Source organism: Gymnodraco acuticeps, unplaced genomic scaffold, assembly GCF_902827175.1.
Source record: "Gymnodraco acuticeps unplaced genomic scaffold, fGymAcu1.1, whole genome shotgun sequence".
In the NCBI taxonomy this organism is placed as follows: domain Eukaryota; kingdom Metazoa; phylum Chordata; class Actinopteri; order Perciformes; family Bathydraconidae; genus Gymnodraco; species Gymnodraco acuticeps.
Window position 1 is genome coordinate 654,392 of NW_022991375.1, and position 18,071 is coordinate 672,462.

Sequence of the window (18,071 nt, forward strand, 5' to 3'; positions counted from 1 at the left end):
GAAGTATCTTTAAACAATACTGTGTGTGTGTGTGTGCACGTGCGTGTGTGTGTGCGTGTGTATACACTAATAAAATCAGTGCAAACTCACCAGTATGTGACCACCGAAGCAAAGGAGGAGGATCAACGCCAAGAGCAGGAACGCCAGGCCAAAGGAGATCCCCAGCACAGCAGTTCTGCCACACACACACACACACACACACACACACACACACACACACACACACACACACACACACACACACACACACACACACACACACACACACACACACACACACACACACACACACACACACACGTGAGTGATTAAATGCAGGTTCTAATGTATTCTACATCCGACCTGCATTCCATTTTCACAGAGTAAGCAGGAACGTGGATATAAGCAGGAACGTGGATGCTACGGTACTGAATGTGCTTTGTAATACAGTAACGCCCATATATCGCATTTTCTGTGTTCGTCTGATTTAAGGACCCTTGCCATAAAACAGATGATGTCACTTCTAAATGTGCGTAGCGATGCTGTGACACACAGAGCCAAGATAAAGACATGTTAGGGGTGAATTGTACGATCAATGGCCCTCAGAAGCTGAATTACACCTTCGGCTCCCAGAGGCAGTAAATTAGCATGACGGTGAATTTCTTTCCTCGCCATGAAAGAGGCGACGCAGTCTGATTCACCTGATCTATAATCACTAGCAGACATGGAGCCTTTTCATCTCGATCTGCTTTTTAGCATCCTGCCTCCTTTCATTTCAACGTGGTACTGTTGATGAGACAGCTGCCGTCAAATGGCTCTTTCTCACATCAACCCGCGGCCACAGCTAGAGTTGGCTGGTATGTAAACCCTTTGGGGGGGAGGCAAACTTACTTGGGCAGGACGAGGACCTGCACGATGAACATACAGCAGAATATGAGGCAGGCGCAGGTCACGTAATACTTGAAGGCTGGTAATGTTGTGGATCTGTACTGTTGAGAGAAGGAAGGCAAATGGGAAACAGGGTTCAATGCTATGAGGAGCAGCAGAAAAAACATGCTACGGCAAAGTCAACATTTAATTATATTGCATGCACGATAACAATATAACAGACTTCTGTGAGGGATAAAGCAGAAAACTATAGATCCATAAATAATGAGTAGAAAAGTTGTTACTGTATATTTTTTTTTAAATGATACAATAATTTAAAGAGGCCCTAATATTCTTTTTGGAGTTTCCCTCTCCTGTAGTGTGTTATATAGGTTTTAGTGCATGTAAATGGTCTGCAAAGGCTAAAATCCCAAAGTTCCCTCCAGAGGAAGTTTCTCTCACACACACACTTCCATTTTTTAAATTAAAACTGAGTTATTCCTTCTAGACTCTTGCATGGATTCTTTTCCCCAGTAAATAATGCTTGCAGGGATTTTGTAAGATTTGCCTACCTCTTTCTCCAGAGCTTTGTTGTGAAAGAACAAAGAGATCCTCTGGATGTCTTCAGACTTCAGCCACTGTCTGCAGACACACACACACACGCATGTATTATATGAATATCTAAAAGCTGTTCTGTATTTGAACATTAGCGTTAGTCTTTATTACATTTTAAGAATATTTATAATTGCTACAATGTTATGAAATGTGCTAAGAACACCTTTTTTAATGTAAGACAGCTGTTTCTTTGTGTTTCTTGAAATACAGAATAGATCATAAAACAGATATTTACATAAAGATGAAATCATTGTTGTTTAATATATAATAACTGGAGCACAATAGCCAGATAACTTATGAAGATGCTTTTTCTTGTTCAAGCTGACTTGAAGCTTCTACTTCTCAGTACTGGGAGTCATTCTTCTCATAAGTGATAGTAAAGAGATGAAGGATGTGCAGCAGCAGACATGGTGCTTACTTCTGCGAGTTGATGCCGTCGATGGTGCGAATCATTCGATCGTTGAGTTCTTCCTCAAACCTCCTCCTTTGAGATTTGGACCTGGAAGCGAGGGGTGGGGAGGGGAGGAGCGATTCAAACATGGAGACGGAATAAAAATGGTCCCATATATGTGAAGATATTTTGTAAAAACTGAGTTGTATGTCATGACCTGATCATATTTTCTGGCTCACCTTTCTCGTCTCTGGAAGTGGTACTGACCCATTGGAACGTCCTGAAACAGGAAGTCATGTATCAATGATGGATATCGGCATCTAGAGTGTTTTTCTTTATATCCTTTAAAGGTCCCCTATGATACTGTTTTTCATCAATATATTACAGGTCTCAGATATATACAAAACATGTCTCTGAAGTGTTTGGCTCGAAATACCAAACAGATCATTGCAGTATCCCATAATCCCCTCTGTTTCAGCCCTGTTTCAAAAGCGCTGATTCTCTGTCTGTTACAAGTTTAGATGAAAATAAGGAGCCCCTCCCCACGCCCCTCTGAGAGAGATTTGGTTAAAAAGAGCACAATGGTGCTCTAGGAGCAGATTCAGGTGATAAGGTGTGGGGTGGGGTGGGGGGGGGGTTACCTTGGTTGGTGATTGACTAATGGTTACACAAGCCAAAACATCGTTATGACATCATAAAGTGGCCAAAATCAGTTTTTTATATAAATGGATCAGGACAAAAAGTGAGCAAATATTTTTTCCTGAAACTTCCAGAATCTCTTTACACAGAGGGGACACATGTTTAGGTATAAAAGACATGAAAACGATTTTCCATAATAGGTGACCTTTCAATTCATTGCATTGCACTCACAGTTGTGTTGATCTTGCCGTTGTCCGTGGTCATGCTGTCTCGATGGTGGAGGTTGGCGAAGGGCTTGGCGGCCCCCCAGGACTCCAGGTACCGAGTCATCCTGACAGACGCTCTCATCTTCCCCCCGTCCAGAGAGGGCCGGGAGCGGACCCCCAGCAGAGGGCTGTGCCTCTCAGTCTGAGGAGACACACAGGAACAGAAGATCATGATTTTGTTGAGTTGAACGACAACGACCCAGCAGTCAGACTATGTAACATTTGCTTATGAATTCCCATTGTAATTACTTGTAAGGGAGAACACAATGCTATTTTTGGATTAGCTTGAAACGTGCATAATGTTGCTACCTGGACCATTTCAGACCATTTTGGAACATTTCCTTGCATTGTGAGCTCTTTTAGAACATGTTTTGTTAAATAATGCCAAGCTAACAATCCTCATTGTGATTAACCTAGGTGGATTGTGTTTGATGTTATCAACAAAAAGCGCTGAAATGCACTATCTATAGAAAAACACAGTCAAATGATGTTCCTAGTTCCAGTCAGCTGATTCAATATTTAAATTGCTGAAATAAATGGATATTGTGACTGAAGCAACGTGGCACATTAGTCTATAAGAGTTTAAATAAATAATGGCAGTGTTCATTTCCCGCGGGTTTAGAGAACAGCGCTGACAGTGACGGTCAGTGACAGGGGAGATGACACCTCCTGTGAGCCGTGATCCATATTTGGCCTTGACTCTTTCAGGGCTTTCTTGAAAATATCACAGAGCTCCCACAGCGTTTTTCCAACATCTATCCAAGAGCTATCTTCATTACAGAAATAAAAGGAAAGAGAGTAGCATCTGTCATGTTGTAGAGACCTCCTGGCCATATTCATGAAGCAGAAGGCATTTTAAATACACTGGCTTAGGCTAGTATTTTGTAATGTTGTTGTTGGTTTGTTTTAGCTCTCAGTCTATCAATTAATTATTAAACTTATAGTAACTTCTCAATCCTTTATGAAATAATCTGAGGCAAATTGGAGTCCTTTGTTTACTTCGGTAACAGTGACATAACCAAGCTCTGTGTTAGAGCCATTTTTTGTGTTGATAATGAATGTATTATTTTCTTATTAATTTAGATCTTAATATATTCTTTCCATTTATGAATTAGTATTGAATTAAATATTCGGAGAAAAGCTCTGATTTATTGTGATCAATCAGCTGTTATATAAGGAAGGGGTGCGGAACGGGGAATCGGTACAGTCTTTGACCTCACGTTATAATTTTATGGAAGAAGTAAATAAATCCGCCAGAGGAAGGCAAAGAAATCAGCGCCTACAGAGTTTTATTTGGACTGTTTTTAACGTGTGAGTCAAGAAGCGTGTGGCACACTTTTAAATATCCTACAAGAATGGGCCACGACACTCTGCTATTGGCTAGCGCTTCAACACATTGTAAGTGATAGGCTAAGGGGCGGGACATTTCTGAGCGGTTGACCAATCCCAACAGAGCCGACCAGCTAACCAATCAGAGCAGACTGGGCTCTGGTTTCAGACAGCTGACCACATCATCTGCTCTTTCTTGTGCTTGAGAAGGATATTTATTGGTGCTTTCTGAATGTTGAATGAATTAAACCGTGTTACTAAAGGTGACTGACCTTTGGGTTGATGACCAGGTAGGTGATCACTCCATGTTCTTTCAGGTACGAGTCTCGGCTCAACCCGTCTCCAGGCTCCACCTTATAGGAGCCCTTCAGATGCTCCAGCGTCACTGAAGAGATGTGGACCCTTCTGGAGAGGAGACAGGAAGTGGTGATAAGAGGAGAGGGGGTGAGAGGTCAAGAGCATGCGTCACTGTGCCATTAACAGCTCTCATGACTTACTACAACAATCAGATGCAATTATCCCTTTTCAGGTTTGTTTCTACCGTTGTGAGCAGAGAGAGATTTAGTGGAGAGACAGTTTTTTACAGCGGGATTATTTTTCAGACACCTATGAGCAGACAGAACCATTAGCAGCCTGGTGAGGATACATGAGGGACACTGGGGAGCTCATTTTCTGTGTAGCATCCACAAATCCACCAGCTTGTTACAGTGCAGACCTCATGTCCACATGTACAGATGATTGGTCAAATTAAGTGGCGATAATTGACCGAAATGTTGGGAGGAAGTAGAACCGACAGATGTTACATGTGAGCTTTTAGACATGCGCTTCCTGTTAAACAAGTTAGCAATGAATGGGCAGCAGACGAATTTAATAAAGTATGTTTATTAAATGATTGTACTTTAATTTGATATACTTTTCTTGAGTATTTCAGTATTATACTGCATATACTTCTACTATATTTGGTGGCAAATATTGTGCTTTCTACTCTATTTACCACTCATTGTTACTAGCTCCTTTTCACATATAAAAAAACACATAGTATGCTAATACGAAATTATGAAACACTGTTTTAATAATCTAGCGACGATTTTTAAATGTAACTTTGATTGGCTCAATTTACAAACTTCAACTGTTAAATGTAATCACAAGTATTTGAGCACTTAAAGAACATTTTGCTGATAATACTTTTGTAATTTTACTTAAGTAATATATTGAATAAAGGACATTTACTTTTAACGCAGTATTTCAAAGGGCCCCTATCATTGGCCAACTGCATAAAGATGTCCTGCCCCCTTAGCCTATCACGTAGGTGATAGGCAATGTGTTGTAGCGCTAGCCAACAGAAACGCTAGCCAATAGAAACGTGAGTGTTACATAGTGATGTCATTAGGCTACAGAACTAAACAAAGGAGTCTAATTGAGGCGTGTCAGGCAGGGGGGGGGGACTTTGGGATTTTAGCTTTTTCAAACCATTTACATGCACTACTAAAACCTATATAACAGACTACAGGAAAGGAAAACCCCAAAACACATAATAGGGCCTTCAACACTAGTAGAGAATATGAGGGCTTTTTCCACCACTGGCAATGGGGGAATGAAGAACATTATGGATAAAATGAACTTATATAAAATGATAAATTCCTTCTATAACCAACAGATTCTGCGGAAAGCAGAGAGCATTCTGGCCTCTCCAGGTCATGTTGTTTCACATGAATTTCGTCTGTTGCCATCAGGAAGATATGCTCTGCCTGCTCAAAGGACTAATCGCTTTTCAAAATCATTCATCCCTTCTGCACTCAAACTTTGAAATTCTTGAAAGGCTTTTAACTTGATTATTTATTTATTTATTATTGTGATGCTTTGAACTATTTATAGTGTAAATTGGAATGATCCACATCTGTGCTCCCGGGTGTATCTGTGTGTTTTCTTCCTGTATGTTCCTGCCTGTGCACATGACATAAACTGCTGCTCATAACCAATTGCCCCTTGCGGGATTAATAAAGTTGTTGATTGATTGATTATCATATCAATTGTAACCTTTCTTATTCTTGGTGCTGCTGCAACAGATCAATATGTTGTTCTCTCAGGTGTATCTTCATATTTATATTTCAGGGGGGTGGTTGAATGTGGTTCAACCAACATCGATATTATTAAAACAATTTTTGGTTTGGACTGTCCTAGAGATTATGCTGATTACTGATAAATGTAACGCCAAGTTCTGAGTATTATCCTTTTAACAGTGAAAAAGCCTTTAAAACAACCACCTTGAGACCCAACCTCAAGATAATGATACGTTGGAGCTGTTGGCCTCTGGGACTTTCTCTCTTCTACTTTAGGCCACACGGAGCAGATGGGAATTCTGTGACTTGCTAAGTGCAACTCAACATTAATCACTGAGAGAGCAGGAAGTGTCAAATCCCACAGCTACACACTCCATCTGCATTATGCAACTAAAAAATGATGTCAGTGATTTGCAAAGCAGCATAAGCAGTTAGATCAAGAGTTTTGAAGAATTGGTTATATCTTACCCTGGCACACCTCCCGCCTCCATGTGATTGGCCAGCGTTACGTCATGTGACCACACGTCATACTGCCACTTGCGCAGGCCAATCACGCCACACAGGACATTCCCAGAGTGAACACCGACACGCATGTTGATGTCGACTCCAGTGGCATCTCGGACCTTCCTGTGGAGAGAACGGAGCACGATTACACTTTAAATAAGAAGTTTACTACTTTTGGGTAAATGTGCTTATTCGATAGAAGATTTAAATCAATTGCAGTGTGAAGTTAAGAGCTGGGGTAAAGACGTGTTTGCCTAGCTTATAGCATAAAGATTGGAAGAATGAGGAAAGAGCTACTCTGAATACACCTATCAATCTAAATACATTTATAATCTTATTTTCATTATACAAACCACATTGTATGTTATTTTTTTAGCCTATACACAAACAGAGAAGTCAGAATAACGTGCTCTAACTGTTTCTTGTCTGATAAAACATTGTCAGTAAAATTATGATTTTGGGTTAAGCCCCTGTCTCACTGTCCCGAAATTGACACCAGATGGACACGATAAAGGAAATGTTCAAATTCGGCTCTGATCGTAACAACATCGGGCCATTCGTGAGGGCATCTTAAGCCATCGTATGACCGCCGGTGGAGTTTCTCAGGCTCCGGCATCAACTTCGTGAGCGGTGGCAAAATCTTCTGCATGCCAAAAAATTGCCGAAGGACCTTGCGAAGGTTCATTTTCGTCTTGAATTTGTGTGTCCATTTTGCCCTTCGTAAGGCACTCGTGAGGGCATCTAGTCAAATCGTGTCATCTTCGTCTGATCATCGGTGCCATCGGGCATTTTTCGCCTCACGAAGACAACACGAAGGAAACAAGAAGCTGCCCGATTGTCTTAGGAAGGCAACACGACTTCGTGAAGCCCTCGCAATGCCGTCATGTAGCCATCGTATTATAGTACGATGACATCGAGATTGCATTTATTGCACAACAAAATAATGTAAACATATTATGTAAATAACCCAATTTGTGTTCTGTGAAACTGAAAAGGATATTACATTGTTTGTGTTACTTTCGTTGCAGTTGTATGTCTTAAATGTAATTTAGGTTAACTTCCTGTTTTATTTAGATGCTTTTATTTTGAAGGTGAGTTTACGCTGTTGACAGGAAGTTGTTGTTGCTATGGAAACAACATGACGGAGTGTATGGTTCGGGTGCCATCGTGTGGCCTTCTGTAGGCATCGTACTTGCTTGGCTGTTGACCAAGTTCGGGGCCATCTTCGTGCGGAATTCACAATTCCATATTCGTGTGTCCATCTGGTGTCAATTTCGGGACAGTGTGATGCGGGCTTTAGCCATTTACTCCCATAGCTTCCTGTAACCACTATTTTATTTTGTGACATATTTATTTTTCTCATACTGCCTGTGCTGCATAACCTCTTTTCACCCTCCGTCTGAAACCAGAGCATACAATGTGTTTTGGATTTGGGATTTTAGCCTTTGTAGAGAATTTAAATTCACAAAAACCTATATCACACACTGGAAATGGAAATCTTCAAAAAGCAGAATAAGGCCCCTTTAAAATGTCATTTAAAATGTGGTTTCCTTGTTTCTTGCCTTAAATATTTGTCTTTGTTGATGTTGCAAATGGAAGTAATGGAAGATACGTGTTCCACTATAACTGACAGAAAAATCTTATAGTATTGTATAACTGACACACAGATGATTCAACATGACATCTTTAATCTGATTGTGACTAAAGGTCAGTTCCTGCAAGCAAACATATTGGACAATAAAACTGATGTGTTTGACGTCATGCATGAGTGAACAACAGGGAGACAGAGAGCAGAAAAAATGGCGAGCTGGAAAATAATATTTTTTCATTTGTTTGCCATTTCTAGGGAGGCTTATCATATTGAATTCACATTGTGTTTATTCTGGAGTTCAAACAGAGCTGGAATGAAGTCTGGCATTCCTAACGCTCAATCTGTTTGACGGGCGTGTGTTTGTTTGTTTGTTGTTTGTGTTTGTGTGTGTGAGAGAGGCAGAGAAGGAGAGAGGGAGATCTGGTATTTTACTTGATGGCCTCACACATATCCAGGCCCATCTTCACGCAGTTTCTGGCGTGGTGAGGCAGCGACTCAGGCAGACCGGACACACAGTAGTAACAATCTCCCAGGATCTTGATTCGCATACACTCGTTTTCCTGAAAGACAGAGACATTAAGAATGGAAATAGGTGGATTAAAGGTCCCCTATTATACTGTTTTTCATCAATATATTATAGGTCTCAGATATATACAAAACATGTCTCTGAAGAGTTTGGCTCCAAATACCAAACACATCATTGCAGCATCCCATAATCCCCTCTGTTTCAGCCCTGTTTCCAAAGTGCTCATTCTCTGTCTGTTACTTTAGATGAAAATAAGGAGCCCCTCCCCACGCCCCTCTGCGAGATAGTTGGTTAGAAAGAACACAATGGTGCTCTAGGAGGAGATTCAGGTGATAATTAATTACCTAATAATGATTACCTTGGTTGGTGATTGGCTAATGGTTACAATTACACAAACCAAAAAATCGTTATGACATCATAAAGTGGCCAAAATCTGATCAGCTCATTTTCAGACAGGTTTTTATAGAAATGGATCAGGACAAAAAGTGAGTGAATATTTTTTCCTGAAACTTTCTGAATCTCTTTACACAGAGGGGACACATGTTTATGTAAAAAAGACATGAAAAAGTGGATTTTGCACAATAGGCGACCTTTAAATTGGTCAGGAAACCGTGTACATTTAACGCTATCTTCATAATTTGTCCAACATTTACATTATCTTCAGCAAATTTTCATTGAAAAATATACTTTCTCCTGCTCTGTCTCATGTTCACACAACCCAAACACCTGTACAGGAAGAATTATGATCATATACTTAAATAAAGGTACTATACCACACTGTAAAAAATACTTTAGGTAGGTATACTCATTGGGAATGTACCTAAAGTATTCAAAGTTAGAGTACTCAATAGAGAATTCTTTTTTTTTCTTGGAAAATCTCTCTCTATATATAATATAAACCCTTTAAACATGTAGGCTTTGTTTGTAACTTTTTTGAAATTTGAAAGGTAAATAGCAAATAGAGCTGTCAGATAAATATAGTGAGAAATATAATATGTAACATAAGCAGCATCAGAATACTTAATTTATCAAGTAGAAAGTTGGGTATATAACAGTTCCTCCATTTGAAAAGGAAATAAAATAAAAGATAATTTAAATAAAACAATACAATATATATACAGTCAAAGTTAGAATGTGCAATGAAAGGTAAAATATAATAACTATAATTATATCTACATATAACAAGCACTCATCAACGACTCAATGCTTACAGGGGGAATAAATAAGTGTTTTTATTTAAGTTACTGTCCAGCACACACACACACACACACACACACACACACACACACACACACACACACACACACACACACACACACACACACACACACACACACACACACACACACACACACACACACACACACACACACACACACACACACACACACACACACATTCACATCCAGAATCATACACCCCCACACATCACACATCAGCTCCACATGTGATACAGCTCATCGTCGGCGCGGCTTTATGTAACGCCGGCTTCGTCAGAGCTTCTGGACAGGAACGCGGAGAGAAACTGACTCAACTGTTTATCCCCGGAAAACTGAGAGCCCACGAGGCCACCCACACACACTCTGACCAGCCCACACAACCCAACCTGCAGCTGTTAACATGCAAAGCACTCTGGGAAGGTACGACGCTGGCCCCAGGACAGAGAAGACTTTCATTCAAGGCCGAGCAGTGAGTGAGTGACAGCACAAAACTCAACCTGATCTCTCCTTCGCTGTATTTAGCAGATTTGTGCAAACAATTCCAATAAGGTCAACTTGTAAATACATCAGGCCACATTAGCTGAAAGCACTGGGAAATGAAACACATTATTTGATGTCTTAAACATCCTTAATTCCTCTATTAAATCCAAATGAATTCTTAATAAAATTGTCATGTAATTCAAGATAGTGGGCTTAGTAAGATAAGATAAGATAGAGCTTTATTGTCTCCCTTAGGAGAAATTTGTCTTGGGCATCGAGATAATACACATAAAACATTCAGGTCAATCAGTCATAGAAACAGAACAGAGATCACATATCACATGGCAAAGAAACAAACAAGAAACATACAGCACTTTCCCTATTGCACATACATAATCTAATTGCACTTTCCCTATCAGTGTTTCCCATACATTGATTTATGTGTGGCGGTCCGCCACAATTAAATATCGTCCGCCACAAATGGATATTATTATTATTTATTTGTATTTATTTTTTGGAGGTGGTCTAATGGATAGTGAGGTGGGCTGATGATGCGAGTTCAAATCCTGCCTGGAACACCACTACTAGTGTGCCCTTGAGAATGTCCCTGTAATTGGTCATTGTAAGTCGCTTTGGAATAAGGCGTCTGCTAAATGCCTAAATTGTAAATTATATTTTTGGGAGAATAAACCCCAGAGATCCTCAACTCCGGTGTGTCTCACTCATAAACAACGCAACACAGAGCAACAAGAACGCTGTCTACAGTAGCCATGAACTCGCATGTATTATCTTATTTGATAACCCGAATTGGTTAAGGGGCCTTTGGCTTTTCTTGCCGGGGGGCGGTGCGGTGTCCCCACAAATAGAATCAAATTCTGTGGGAAACACTGCCTATTATATATATAGTATATATATATATATATAGTGTTGTTGTGTTGTTGCATGGAGGCTCGAGCAATAAAGAGTGTTTTAGGAGATCATTAGGGATCCTTGGCTTTTCAATTGCTTTAATCTGAAGCAGCACGCTGTGTATAAAATGTGGTTATATCGATAAAATGGGATATTTCTGAGTTACCTTTGCAATTTGGTCAAATTTGCCGAAAAGTTCATTCAGCATGTGGACCAGTTCCCCGGGGGAGCAGTCACTGGCCAGCCTGGTGAAGCCCACGATGTCTGCGTACAGAATGCTGCACAAAACAAGAACAACAAATAATATAATTAAGATTTCATTACTGAATAAAACTACCGTGAAATAACACTTTCATTCATGGCATATCTTGTTTGTACTGCATTAGGAGAGGCAGGAGAGGGCCATTTTATTAGTAGAGCAACATGAAGATGGAGCGTTTATTGCGTTTTGCTTTGACTTAACTTGTAAACTTGTTAACTTAACCTGCAGTGTTGTTTTCCACAAAGCTATTCAGTTGAACACTTTCACATTGGTGGCAGTAGATTCAACATTTTACTATGGAATAAACCTTCTCCTTTACTCCTTCTAGTAAACTTGAAAAACTACAAACCCTACAAAGACTGAATGAAGGAACACTTCTCTATTCAGGTTTCTAATGCTATGCAAGTTATTGTCATCTTAATGATAGGGCTTTGTACTTGCAAGAATCTGGATATACGGTACATGTGAGAATACAGGGGTACAATTCTAAATATTGCAATATCTTTTGCAAGTCCTATTGACTCATAGTATCATAGTATAAAGAACACATTTCCATTTGAATAGAATCTGAGTCAAAAGTAGACATTTTAGGGACAGCAGAACAGTGGGATCTGCAGTCCCTGTAACATCAAACCAGTCTTCAATCTAAGTAAAGGAATTAGCATTTATTTATATCAGTAATTACCGACTCTTTTTGCAGTATTCTTAAAAGTAAAATTATCCAGAATTGAAACAATATCACAAAACAAACTATAAACTTCACATCTTCCTGAATCCTGAACAATGTGGCAAGTTTTAGCTAAATGTATAAAAAAGTTTAGAAACAGACTTCTAGCGTCAACACTTCTTACGTTTTGTCTGCTCTTTGGAAATATGACAAGTCTGCAAATGCACCAGACGATTTCCAAAAGAGAAGGACATGTCTTTCAATGAGCATAAAACACACACAAAGCAACCAACAAGCAATTATCGCCGCTGCAGAGAGGAGGCTGCTGTTTGTCTCTGCACTAACCGTGTGTGTGTGTGTGTGTGCGTGTGTGTGTGTGTGTGTGTGTGTGTGTGTGTGTGTGTGTGTGTGTGTGTGTGTGTGTGTGTGTGTGTGTGTGTGTGTGTGTGTGTGTGTGTGTGTGGGAGGAAGCAGCAGATTCACACTGCCACATATCCTTGGGTGTCACTTCTGAGATTGCCCTCTTCTCTGTGAGCTAAGACCGAGTGAGAATCTGTTATTACTGAAGGATAAAAGGCAGATCAAAACACACACACACAAACACACACACACACACACACACACACACACACACACACACACACACACACACCTGAGGCCCACTTGAAACGCTCACAGTCATTGTTTCCCCTGTAAACCTCAGGCATGATGGGAAACAGGTTTTCTATGGAGAGGCTCTCATGGTCAGCCTGGATTTGTATTGCTATGAACCTCCACAACATAGAAGGACGTCTTTGAGTACAGATTGACCTTAGAACCAACCTAAGAACAATGGATGAGGATTAACTATTGATTTAATTTGGTCATAGCAATAAAAATAGATAAGAACATGGGATTTAAAAGTGATGGCGAAAAAAGAAAAGGCGAGGAGGTTAGAAAGGGAGACTATAGAGTCGTTCAGTCCTAAACCCCAAAATGAGTTCTTAGCACTTCCAGGTTTGTAATGAGTTTTTGGTCCGATGCCTGAAATAAGCTCTGTGGTTAACACAAGCTAAAGGGATTATTAGGTTTTGTTCTACGGCGTTAGATACGTCAGTAAATACGTTAATACTCCTCTCGTAATGTCCAAAGCTTCTTTGTGTCTTTACAAAGCTAACAAGTGACTATAGGAGACTATTAAACCAATTATTAGCTGCCTTTAGCTTAGCTGTGTTTACATGAAGTCGTGAGACCGTGATGGAGTTTGTTTATAGTTTATGTAATGTTATAGTCTTCTGGTAATTGCTATTATGCTTCGACTGCAATATTTCAAAATTCAATGGAAAAAGGCCATTGGCTTTCTGCAAGGAAACCCCAGCAATAATAACTCACTGCTCGACCTAGAAAAATACGTCAACACTGCACCACTCTATAGAGCACAGAGTAAAGAAGAAATCCAAATATAACTGCAGGTAGACTGTAAAAAAAGAAGACTAGGGGGAGGACAGGATGTTAAAATAGAGCAGGAGATTATAACCTTCATTTTGTGGAAGCACAGATAAAGAGAAGCAGCCTCACCTGACGTTGGTGTGTCGCTGCACGTAGAGGTTGTGGAAGTTGTTGGTGCTCTCGGTTCGACCGAAGTTGGGCCCCTGCAGCCTCTGTATGATCTCAGCCTTCATCACCCGGGCTATGTGAGCCGGCAGTAAGGACAGCAGTAAACGCTCCTGAGGACAGAGAGGGGGGAGGAGGGAGGGGTGAGGAAGAGTCAAGCAGCTAGGATGTATTAAAATATGTTGAAAACTTAAAGAAGCCCTATTTGGCTTTTGGGGGTGTTCCCTCTCCTGTAGTGTCTTATAGGTTTGTGTGCATGTAAATGGTCTGCAAAGGATAAAATCCCTGTGTTTCTCTCCCACAAAATGTGCGTTATATGTCCTATTTAAATGTAAACAACAACTTTGATAATGTGCTGCTTGGCCTTTTTGTTTTAGTGGGGCTGGAAATGTTCCATCTCATACAGCCTGACTGCTAGATTGTGAGTCAAAGGCATAGCCGCAAGTGGAAATAATTCATCATTAAGAAGAAGTGTTATTTGGGGTGGTAGTTTTATTCTGCTCTACTGTGTTCTGTCACTAATATATATGCATTTAAATATAACCTTTGTCCTCCACAGACAATATTTAACCTGTTGAATATATTTATACATTCCTCTAATAAGGGTTCATCAGGGGTAATTTTTCAGCGCTGAGTACTGGAAGATTAAGTCATGCAAAGAAGAGCGATGGTGATTTTCATCTTTAATAATTAGGCAGCACAGCAGAGGAAAGAAAAGGAGCAAGTTCTGCTAATGTGATCCTACATAACCACTCAATCAATAAATCCTCATGTATAGAGCACTTTTTATACACAAACATGAGGCTAACACAACAAAAAACAGTAACAACCCCACCTCCCAATCCATAAATCGAAAAAATATATATATGTTTATGATTAATATAGTGAAGAGAAGTGACTAAATAAAGCCATATTAGTTGGCTGAGTTGGCCCTAAAAGTATGAACATAAAGAAGACACATGTTTTATAGACAATACAAGTAATAAATGAACGATATTGATCCCCTTGCAATCAGTGTAGTGTTATACTGTTGTTATCTGTGTGCCTGCCTGATATATTCCTCATTGTAAACTTTTCTTATAGGAACTTTGGAAATGTTTACAACAATATGTCATTCTATAATACGGTCATTTCTCTGAGGGAATGGAGAGCTAGAGAATCAACATCCATCACTCATAGCTGTTGTGTAAGTTGTGGGTTTTGGCTTTAATTTAGCACCATCCATATTGGATGGAGGGCAATGTTGAGCGTGCATGAATGTTTGGGCATGTGTGTGGGTGTGTGTTTGTGGGTATTTTAGAGAGAGCTGCCTGAGGGGGTGTGACTCATATTGCGGATCGCAGCAGAGAGGGTCATTACATTGTTCACACACCACAGGCTCATTTCCTAAAACACAGCAGCAAATTAAGTAGAGAGAGGGGTGCTCTAAAAATAGAAACCCACACGTATTTACTTATTCAGCACTGGAGCAGCATGAACTCTCTGCTGTGAGAGCGCAGAGGGGGAATAACAGCCTGAAGAGATGTGGCTTTATTAATCATGTGTTTGATTAATGGACTTAAGTATCTGCATTCAGCTTTTGAATGAGATTTGGCATTTCGTTTTGCACTGGCATTTACATGCACCCTCACCCTCTCTCTCACACACACACACACACACACACACACACACACACAAACACACACACACACACACACACACACACACACACACACACACACACACACACACACACACACACACACACACACACACACACACACACACACACACACACACACACCACACACACACGACACACACACACACACACACACACACACCACATCACACACACACACACCACACACACACACACACCACACACACACACACCACACACACACACACACACACACACACAACCTGAAGGTCCTTGCTAAGAGAAAATATGTTTTGTTATTCTGCAAGCAAACTCAAATATTCACATAAGTGTGTGACTAAATATTCATCTTTAAAAAATGAAAAATATAGAAATAACATTTGTTTTTTCACATGAATTTGTTCTGCACACCTGTAGAATGAATGCTATGTTAAACATGTCGAAAAAGGACATAAATGATAATAAATTGTAAATATATTTACACATAATGGGGAATTTGCAATGACATTAACACTATCATATTAAACAAATGCATTTAAATAGGAAACATTGATGTTAAAACTATATTTCACAACAAGCAAGGACAAACTACACATTTTATATTTCCAAAAAAGAGTAATCCTGGTTAGTCTCGAGTCCGACTGAGTGGACCACCTTATTAATGAGCAATTTCCTGTGTCATTTCCCTGGTCGCAAGGAATGGCTAATGTCAAGCAAATGTCACAAGATAATGCCTCTTCAGACATCACCGACAACTCCTCATCCTGACGAACTCAGGAGAGAAATATTTGGGTAATAAAACCAGAAACTTTTAAAATGAATTAGAATACTCAGTCCTACTGCTCTGAATAAGAAATATAGGAAAAACAAGGAAATGCTAAAGCTAAGCTAGCAGCTCGATGAGGCTATAGAATTGTGCTAAAGTCAGCATGCACACATTCTAACATTGACAATGCAGATACATTAAGCAGGAAAATTGCTAAGCATGTTAATCGTATTTGTTTAGTTGTTAAGCATGTTAAAATATTCAAAATAACAATGCTAATACATGTAGCAGGAAATGTTTTCATGTTCACCATATTAGCTTAGTTTGTTAGCATGCTTGCATTTGCTAGCACTGAACACAAAGCTGAGGTGTATGGAAATGTAATTATTTTGCAGGTTCGTTTTGGAAATAAAATCATTGTGACTTGCTGAAGGCGCCTTTAATTCTATATGATTATACAGAAACAAGAGGTGAATTGTTTAGATACAAAGACATCCCCAAATCACGTAATTGTTTTACTCAATATCGCAATTACGACGACATAGAGTAAAAATATTGACACTATGAGATTTTAGATGTTATGTTATGTGGACTTAGTAGGTAGAGATCCAATAATGAAAATTGTTTAAATGACATGATTTTACTGTAACAGAGGCTTTGAAACTACCAAAAGACAACACGCATGCCATATAACAACATTAAAATATCCTAAATCTAAATCCACAACTAATCCATCCATCCATCTTCTCCCGCTTATCCGTGGTCGGGTCGCGGGGGTAGCAGTTCCAGCAGAGAGCCCCAGACTTTCCTTTCCCTGGCCACATCAACCAGCTCTGACTGGGGGATCCCAAGGCGCTCCCAGGCCAGCGAAGAAGATATAATCCCTCCACCTGGTCCTAGGTTTACCCCTTGGTCTCTTCCCAGCTGGACGTGCCTGGAACACCTCCCTAGGGAGGCGCCCAGGTGGCATCCTAACTAGGTGCCCGAACCACCTCAACTGGCTCCTTTCGACGCGAAGGAGGAGCGGTTCAACTCCGAGTCCCTCCCGGATGACCGAACTTCTCACCTTATCCCTAAGGGAGACACCAGCCACCCTGCGGAGAAAACCCATCTCGACCGCTTGTATCCGCGATCTCGTTCTTTCGGTCATGACCCATCCTTCATGACCATAGGTGAGGGTAGGAACGAAAATGGCCCGGTAGACAGAGAGCTTTGCCTTCTGGCTCAGCTCCCTTTTTGTCACAACGGTGCGGTAAAGCGACTGCAGTACCGCTCCCGCTGCTCCGATTCTCCGGCCCATCTCACGCTCCATTATTCCCTCACTCGAGAACAAGACTCCGAGATACTTGAACTCCTTCACTTGGGGTAAGGACTCATTCCCTACTTGGAGTGGACAGTCCATCGGTTTCCTGCTGAGAACCATGGCCTCAGATTTGGAGGTGCTGATCCTCATCCCAGCCGCTTCACACTCAGTTGCGAATGACATCCACAACTAATGTCATTACTATATTGATATACAATCTATATTGCCCAGCCATTGTTGTAGATTAGCTATTGGATAGGTTGCAATTTGCAGTCATTCATTGAAAAAAATGTACTCAGATCTAAACCGTATTAAAGCAGAGTCCTTCAACGTGACACATGCATCCTCAGAAACCAGAGTTTAACCACAAGTTCACTTCAAACATTTCCATCTCTCTTTCTGTGTGTGTGTGTGTGTGTGTGTGTGTGTGTGTGTGTGTGTGTGTGTGTGTGTGTGTGTGTG

General features: G+C 40.4%; 1 protein-coding gene across 3 annotated transcripts in view; it reads right to left on the reverse strand.

Moving 5' to 3' along the window:
- The window catches only part of adcy2b (adenylate cyclase 2b (brain)), a 65,556-nt gene that overhangs the window by 25,479 nt on the left and 22,006 nt on the right, over positions 1 to 18,071 (reverse strand). For all 3 annotated transcript variants that reach the window (XR_004571641.1, XM_034241038.1, XM_034241039.1), the window contains exons 5-15: positions 13,863 to 14,011; positions 11,543 to 11,654; positions 8,674 to 8,801; positions 6,615 to 6,773; positions 4,359 to 4,491; positions 2,723 to 2,899; positions 2,092 to 2,132; positions 1,880 to 1,960; positions 1,419 to 1,488; positions 871 to 968; positions 91 to 175 (exon numbers count right to left, since the gene is read on the reverse strand). Coding sequence is in view for 2 of the 3 variants with exons in the window: in XM_034241038.1 (XP_034096929.1) it covers positions 91 to 175; positions 871 to 968; positions 1,419 to 1,488; positions 1,880 to 1,960; positions 2,092 to 2,132; positions 2,723 to 2,899; positions 4,359 to 4,491; positions 6,615 to 6,773; positions 8,674 to 8,801; positions 11,543 to 11,654; positions 13,863 to 14,011 (1,233 nt within the window). In the remaining variant the exon portion in view is untranslated. The remainder of the gene's footprint in view (positions 1 to 90; positions 176 to 870; positions 969 to 1,418; positions 1,489 to 1,879; positions 1,961 to 2,091; positions 2,133 to 2,722; positions 2,900 to 4,358; positions 4,492 to 6,614; positions 6,774 to 8,673; positions 8,802 to 11,542; positions 11,655 to 13,862; positions 14,012 to 18,071) is intronic.